Source organism: Haliotis rubra, unplaced genomic scaffold (genome assembly GCF_003918875.1).
Source record: "Haliotis rubra isolate DU_JTF1 unplaced genomic scaffold, ASM391887v1 Scf1581, whole genome shotgun sequence".
NCBI classification, from domain to species: Eukaryota; Metazoa; Mollusca; class Gastropoda; order Lepetellida; family Haliotidae; genus Haliotis; species Haliotis rubra.
The window spans coordinates 15,563-24,145 of NW_025765538.1; the positions used below are offsets into that span (position 1 = coordinate 15,563).

The 8,583-nt window shown below is 39.0% G+C and overlaps 2 protein-coding genes across 2 annotated transcripts; both read right to left on the bottom strand.

Annotated features, from left to right (window-relative positions):
- Positions 1 to 3,826: 3,826 nt before the first annotated feature.
- Positions 3,827 to 4,516, bottom strand: LOC124271182 (putative ankyrin repeat protein RF_0381). Its single transcript, XM_046706270.1, has one exon. It carries the CDS (start codon positions 4,514 to 4,516, stop codon positions 3,827 to 3,829), a length of 690 nt encoding a protein of 229 aa, XP_046562226.1.
- Positions 4,517 to 4,572: 56 nt separating this feature from the next.
- LOC124271184 (putative ankyrin repeat protein RF_0381) lies at positions 4,573 to 8,359 on the bottom strand. The gene is made up of 3 exons (XM_046706271.1): positions 8,249 to 8,359; positions 7,131 to 7,134; positions 4,573 to 6,059 (listed from the first exon to the last, which is right to left on the bottom strand). Exons 1-3 carry the CDS (start codon positions 8,357 to 8,359, stop codon positions 4,573 to 4,575), a joined length of 1,602 nt encoding a protein of 533 aa, XP_046562227.1.
- Positions 8,360 to 8,583: the final 224 nt, after the last annotated feature.

The window sequence follows — 8,583 nt, forward strand, 5'->3', positions numbered from 1 at the left end:
CTATACGATCGCAAACCAAATATTTATTAATAAAGCTAAATTAATCAATTATATTTTATATATATTTGCTTAATTTTAGCACGATAACACTACCATTGATCATTTGGTACGTTTAGAATCCTTTGTTAAAAAGGCTATAGTAAAAAAACAACATGCTGTATCGATATTCTTTGATCTCGAGAAGGCATACGATACCACCTGGAGGGGTCATTTACCTCTTTTATTTATTTCATTAGGTTTTAACCGACAGCCAATTTCAAGTCCGAGGGTTTCAACCCTGTTTGACCATTACAATCAGGATCATAATCTCCCACAAGGCAGCATTTTGTCTGTCACTTTATTTAGTATCAAGATCAATAGTTTATCCAAGGTTTTAAATGATTCAATCGATGGATCACTTTTGTGGATGATTTAAATATTTCCTGTCGCAGTAAATATATGCATACTATTGAACGGCAACTGCAGTTGTGTTTAAATAAAATAAATAAATTGTGTCTAGAAATCGGCTTTAAATTTTCTCAATCAAAACTAATTATATACATTTTTATGCCGTAAACACAAACCGCATAAAGACCCAGAACTATTTATAAATGGCAATCTCATCAAAGTTTTCAAGGATGCAAAGTTCTTGGGTCTAATTTTCGACTCCCATTTAACTTTTCTTCCGGATATCAAATATCTTTAAAAAGATTCCTGAAGGCACTCGATTCAATGAAAGTAGTTTCTAATTCAAAGTGGGAGAGATCAAACTACCCTCCTACGCCTATATAGATCATTGGTCCGGTCCAAATTTGATTACGGCTCCATCGTATATGGTAGAGCCTGCAAAGCAACCTTAAGTAACTCGACTCTGTCCACCACAGACAGGCCTAAGACTTTGTCTTGGGTCTTTCAGAACTTCTCGTTTTGACAGTCTCTACGTCGAAGCTGATGGCCCATCACTTAATCAACGCCGTATCAAATTAGCTTTGCAATATATTACAAAACTACAGTCTAACGAGTCTAATCCTGCATTTAACTCTGTCCTCAATCCTTTTATGAGGATTTGTACAACAGAAAGTCTTCTCTTGTTCCGCATCTTGGACTAAGAATTAAACCATTCATTACTGCTGCCTGCACTGACCTGGAAAATATTGCTCTTCCCGCCTTCTTTCTTCTCCTTGGCAATTGATTTGACACCTTTTAAAAAATCTGAAACTAATTAATTACAATATGAACAAGAATTTAATCAATTGAAAAGTAAATATAATACATACAAATCCTTATTTACAGATGGGTCCAAGGATATAATATTTTCAGACTCTCTTGCTTTCAGACCATTCAAAATCTTTCTTGTAAACATCCTCTTCAATAGAAATTATTGAATTGTATAATGATCTTTTAATTGAAATAATTGCTACTGGCCAATATGACATAGTCCTCTGTTGCTTACCAAGCCATTTTGGAATTTTTGGTAACACAATGGCCGATTTTGCTGCTAAGGCAGCGCTCAACAAATCTGTGACACCACTTCTCATCCCATAGTCTGATTAATAAAGCTGTCATTAGATCCTACATCCGTGATCTAATGCAAAAGAAGTGGACACCCAACTTGGTATAAATAAATTACATGAAATAAAACCAACTATCGGTTACACCTACTTGGGTTGTCAGTCCAGATTTGAATCACGGTCAAGCATGTCCTGCTTGACTGTAATAATTTTTCCATCACAAGGGACAAACATTTCAATGTCAAAACAGTGAAGGATCTTTTTAATGTTAATCATCATTTAATAGTTGCATTTTTAAAAGAAATCGAATTACTAGATCAATATTTATTGCAAAATGAAAGAAGTAGTTTTAAATTATTATCCTCCTGAGAGGGTAAGTAAGTCCCAAAGCATTCAAATTAAATTTAAACCTACTATTATTTTTAATCGTAGTATATATGTTCTTTTAATTTTGGCTACATTTTCCTAAAATCGCCAGCGGCTGAAGGGATGGTGTAAATAACTAGGGTCCATGCAGGTAGCAAAGGTGCTATAAGTCCCCATGGTCCTTAGTATGGTGATCTACCTTCAGTTGTTGGCAATTTATAGCCTGTTTTTATATTGTATCGTCCTCTATAGTTAAACTGTTATAGATTTAATTACTAGTTTTAAATATATATCTGTCATAATCTGTGATAGTTGTTTTACTGTCCTTCGTTGACAGGTGTTTATAATTTATTTTTCAATCATTATAAATCTATAACTTGTTTTAGTCACGATATGGCTGAAATATTGCCGACGTGACTTAAAATCTTAGCTCACTCACCCCGCCATATAGCTTGAATATTGCTGAGTGCGGCGTAAAACTAAACTTACTCACTCACTAACGGGTTCGAATCCCGTTCGCCATGATTGTGTTTGTAGGTCCTGGATCCGTGATCGTTGATTTATCCACATCAGTAACATAGGGATTTATCCCGCATTCAGCTGGCATGTCTGGATATCCTCCATAAAAGCCGTTATATCAAGCATACCCACTCGTTATTGCGTCAGTTTTGATCTCCAGATATGCTTCAACAAACGTTGTTCGTCAATACAAAGTACGTTAATTATCTTATGACTTTGAAATATCCTGATCCAGCTCGAGACTGGCTGGGAACTGGTTGCTATGGATACATGGATGTTTCCCAAACTTAGACCAGCTTCCCAACCATTGTCGGAGTTACATTAACAGTCCAATACGAGATAATTTGATGTTATTTTATTCGATTCCATTACGCATGACATGTAAAGACTAGAGACTTATTTCCATGGATGTACGACCCGTGAAGATCCAGGCTAGAATTAATCTTCAGTAACCCATGCTTGTCGTAAGAGGCGACTAATGGGATTGCGTGGTCAGGCCTGGTTGACGCATGTCATCGTATCCCAATTGGGCAGATCGATGCTCATGGTGTTGACTCGATTACTCTCAGACCTCCGCCATATAACTGAATATTGCTGAGTGCGACGTTAAACAACAATCAGTCAACCAATCAACCTTGTACACACCTATTGGTCATGTACCTCTTTGTTACCTGTTGGTGCTCAATGGCAGCGAGGAGTGCTTCGTAAAACACTCACTCACTATTGCGTTTTCTCGTTCCTCATGAACGTATAACCCGGAGGAAGAAGGCAATTATTTTTCGACTAACTTGTTTCTGTTTGGGAATGAAAGTGACCAACTAAGAAATCTCATCGACTGTACTGTCATGACACATGTGTTTGGGGATTAATCGAAGTGACTTGTACGATTCCATTGGCGGTGGGGCAGCCTATTCATTAGAGCGTTCGTTCGTCACGCCGAAGGCCCCGGGTTCGATTCCTCATATGGGTAAAATGTGTGAAGCCCATTTCTGGTGACCCTCGCCGTGGTGTTACTGGAATATTGCTAAAATGGCGTAAAACCATACTCACTCACTTGTACGATTCCGATTCCGACCTCATGTTTATGAATAACTATCAAATAGTGATGATACCAGGTGCTCGCAAAAAGACGGGTGTGTGCTTCCCCAACGCTCGCACACATCACAAACACATGCAAAGGCAAGCAGGTTATTCACTGATAGAAACACTGATAGATCAAGATGTGTTTAATGAATTGCAACTTCTTTTATTCTGTGTAATGAAGTTTCAACGTTTCAAATATATAATGTGTGAACACATGACAATAATCCAAGAGGTCATTAACTTGTACGTATCAATGACGATTTTTTTAATACATTTCCATGTTAGTACTGTTTGAACTATTTAAACTAAAATAAAGCGTAGAGATTGACTAATTTTATTAACAGCCAACATTTGATGAATGGATATAGTTACTTCAAGCCAAAACCTTGAGACAACAGAAAAGTATACACGGATTTAGGACTGTTTTCCTTTGCTATCTCCATTGCATTCAATCCATGATTATTTTGTGCGGTAATATCTACTATCCTATTTTCAAGGATATGTTTAACAAGATCAACATGTTCTCCCCTAACAGCCAAATGAAGGATATTGTTGCCATCATCATCTACAAGAAGCATATCGGCTCCCTGCTTCATAAGTAGCTCAAACGTTCCTCTGTTTCCACGTACTGCTGCGATCAGGACTGGTGTCCTGTTCAAATGTCCTCTAGCGTTGATGTTTACAATGTTATTGGACAGGAGGTACTTCACAATGTCCACGGCGCCTTCACAGGCCAAATGGAGGATGGAGTTGCCCTCGGCATCTACAAGCGTCAGATCAGCACCGTTCTTCACAAGTACATCAAACACTTTCTTGTTACCACAACGTGCTGCAGTCATCACTGGTGTCCTGCCTCTCGTAGATTTTCTATTGATGTTCGGCTCAACGCTCTTCTGTGTCAAGACATGATTCACTAAATCCACTTGTCCACTCACACTGAGCTTATGTAGAATGTTCTCACCGCTATCATCCACTACTGACAGATCAGCTCCTTTACTCTCCAGCAGTTCAGTTATATCTCGGTATCCGTGCTCTGCCGCCAATAACACTGGTGTCATACCTTCGTATTCTCTGTCATTGATGTTCACAGCATTCTCTGTGAGGATATGTTTCACTAGTTCGCTATGCCCCTTTCACAGGCCATATGTAGTATGTTCTGTTTATCATCATTCACTAATGACAGATTGGCTCCTTTCCTCACAAGTAAGTCAAATATTTCTACCAGTCCCTCCTCTGCTGCTAACATAACTGCTGTCATCCCCTCGATGTTCCTACTTTCGATCTCTACAAAATCATTTAAGAGGACATATTTCACTGTATCCATATGTTTGCCCTCTACAGCAGCACAGAGAATATTGTTCTTCTCACTATTGACAAATGTCAGATCAGCTCCTTCACTTACAAGCAATTTCAGCACTTCTGCATGGCGCGCATATACTGCTTCCATTGCTGGGGACGATCCATCATCTGATCGACTGTTGATTTTCACGATATTCTGGGCAAGGACATACTTAACTAGATCCATATTCCCTCCCTGACAGGCCATGTGAAGAATATTGTATCTGTTGTCATCCTCCTGTGTCAAATCAGCTCCATTTTGCAGAAGTAAGTCGAACATATCCTTTCGTCCCTCAGAGGCTGCTAACATTACGGGTGTCAATCCTTCAAAACCAATGTCGTTGACATCCATACTGTAGTTCGTGAGAATGGATTTAATTATTTCCATATTTCCTCCTTTACACGCACGATGAAGGATGCTGTTCTGGTTTCTGTCCCTGATTAACAAATCAGCATTTTCCCCTGCAAGCACGTTAAATACGTCTTTATGACCCTTATATGCAGCCACCATCACTGGCGTGAACATGTGTTCCCCTCTTAGGTTAATATCAACACTACTCTGTTTGAGGATATAAGTTACTATTTCCACATTTCCTCCCTCACAAGCTGCGTGAAGAATACTGTCACCTTCTTTGTCCACCAGAGACAGATCAGCTCCTTCTTTCACTATCAAGTTGAATACATCTTTATGTCCTTTGTTGGCTGCTTTCATTGCTGGCGTCCAGTCATTTTCTCCCAAGCTGTTGATGTTCACAGTGTTCTGTGTAAGAATGTGTTTCACGATATCCAAGTTTCCTCCTTCACAGGCCAAATGTAGAATCGTATTGTGAAGAAAATCCACGTGGGACAGATCAGCACCTTTCCTCACAAGTAGGTCAAGCACATGCTTATGTCCTTTGAGTGCTGCTTTCATTGCTGGCGTCCTGTCTTGCCCTCCAAGACTGTTGATGTCCACAGTGTCCTGCACAAGGACAGTCTCTATTATATCCAGGTTTCCTCCCTCACAGGCAAGATGTAGAACCGTATTGCTCTCAGCATCGACAACAGACAGATCAGCACCTTTTCTTACAAGGAAGCCGAACATATCAATGTGTGCTTTCTCTGCTGCAATCATCACCGGCGTCTTTCTTTGTGGACCTCGGACGTTGATTTCCGCACGACCATCAAATAAGATGCATTTGACTCGGTTTATGTTGCCATCGACACAGGCACGAACAAGTTTGGTGTTTAAATGGATTTGGTATCGTTGGTTGGTAATCTTTCCTGTAGGAAATATATAAATGCGTTAAGTCATTCTGAGATTAACTGAAAATACCACACGCTTAGATTTTTGTTTAAGGAACTCAATATGTCGAGCCAAACCTGCCAATGATCAACAAATGACATATTTTTTGTCCTAGTCTCAAAGAGGACATTCTGGAATACACACAAACATTAAATTTATATGACAGTCTTAGTTTTAACTTTACATTGATTCATGTCTGGTTTTGACAATAAACATGCGGTATGTTAGCATTTACAAGTACAATTCAGTTATAATGGCAGTTACAATACATTCATCGCTAATGCCTTACGCACACACCATAAAAGCATGAGGGAAATATTCCACTTGTCCTTTATTGTCATTTATTAATCAATAGAAATTTTAGAACTTTTTTAACCAACGCATTCATAAATATAAAGAGTAGGCAAATGTTCTCATTAGTAAATTGGTATTATTGTTCCTGTATTGTCTACTATCGGATGATTTTCAGCCTCTGTTGTAGAAAATTATGCTTACATCAAGAAAGCAAACAATAAAGTGATTTAGGGCGTTGGGAAATATATTATGTGCGCCAAATGATATAAAGAGTTGCTCCTCATTAGCATATTTATCTCATTGGTAACATATTTCATACTATGGAAATAAATTTCTTCACCGTTTTGATAAGGTGGATGGATAGTCGACGGGATTTGCGATGACTTATCCTCTTCGCATGTCATTTCACCCATTCCTGAAGCGAAACACATGATTGTTTAGCATACACTCCAATACTTACACAAAAGTTAGAATTTAAAGTCACATCGGCAGTATTTCAGCCATATCGTGACTAAGTAATTTGTAAATTTTAAAGGGGCGGTGGGGTAGCCTAATGGTTAAAGCGTTGGCTCGTCACGCCGAAGACCCGGGTTCGAATCCCCACATGGGCACAATGTGTGAAGCCCATTTCTGGTGTCCCCCGCCGTGATGTTGCTGGAATAGTGCTGAAAGCGGCGTAAAACCAAACTCAGTCAGTCAGTCATTCAGTCAGTAAATTTTAAATGAAGAAAAACAAACTTATATGATATACTTACCTGCCTGCAAAGGGCAGTAAAACAACTAGATTACCACAAGAATAAATCTAAGACTAGTTTTTAAATCTAAAAGATTTAAACTATAAATGACAATACAATATAAAACAGGCTATATATTGCCAATACACTAAAGAAACAAAGACAGTAATTTAGGCATAAAGCAAAACCACCAGGTCAGATCTTCCTGATGGTATTTCCGCTCTCACTAAATCAGACTAGAACTTGCCAGTCAGATAGGAAATGAACGAGTTAAGTACCTCTGCATTTAATGAACCAAACATGTATACAGTTGTTTCTCCCTTCAGTTGTGTACCCGTGACGATCTGGTTTAGAACTGATCTTCAGCAGCCCATGCTTGTCGTGAGAGACTACTAGCGGGATCGGGTGGTCAGGCTCGCTGACTTGGTTGACACGTCATCGTATCCCAATAGCGTAGATTGATGCTCATGATGTTGATCACTGGATTGTCTGGTTCAGACTCGTTTATTTACCAACCGCCGTCATATAGCTGAAATATTGCTGAGTGCGGCGTTTAACAACAACCAAACCCTTCAATTGTGATGTGCTGAAACTATATAACTAGTACCTGATCACAGATTTAAAACTATGTGAAGAACATTGAAGATATTGAACAAAAAACGAATGACAATATTGAACAAAGGCAAGCTTAGAGTAGAACTAGTATTACAGAATTAAGTTTAAAGTGCTGACTCTGACATTCCGTGCTATCCACCGCGATGCTCCTCCGTACATTTCTGAACTCATCCAAGAATATAAACCTGAGAGAACTCTACGTTCCTGTAACCAGTGTCTCTTGAAGCTTCCGTCAGCTCGTACATCACTTGGCGAGAGAAGTTTCGAAATCTCAGCCCCCCAGTTATGGAACTCCCTCCCACTTGAAATAAGAAGTGCCCATGAGTTTGAATCATTCAAATCACTACTGAAAACACATTTGTTTAAAGTCTGCTACTGTTAGACTGTGTATTCCTAGGACAGTTCATTGCTCACAAGCGCTTTTGAGCAGTTGATTATAGTGGAAACAAGCGTTATACAAGTGTATATTTATTAAGTGTATATTTATTACATACGTTCTTGGAGGATAGTAATTCATTAATTACCTTTGACACATACATCTCTTCCAGAACGGGTTTCCAGGCATCTCCTATCTTGACATGTCTCAGATGAACAGGGGCCAGCTTGAATCTGAAGACAAACGTAATAGAGGGCATAATAGACGTTGTGATACTGACTTCCTTTCTTTGGCACGACAGAACATTATAGCCACTTACACTTGTGTTTGGCTTTGGTATGAAAGTTATATGTCCACATTCTTCTCTATGGTCCAGTTTCAGCTTCAGGACATGACACATGAGGCTGACCACATCATATCCGATGCTCCAACAGTAGCCTCTGGCTGCACATTTGAGACTGCACATTTTCAAACCAACCATTG

Coding starts and splice junctions, on each gene's coding strand:
- LOC124271184 (XM_046706271.1), bottom strand. CDS start 8,359: ATGCCCTCTATTACGTTTGTCTTCAGATTCAAGCTGGCCCCTGTTCAT.
- LOC124271182 (XM_046706270.1), bottom strand. CDS start 4,516: ATGACACCAGTGTTATTGGCGGCAGAGCACGGATACCGAGATATAACT.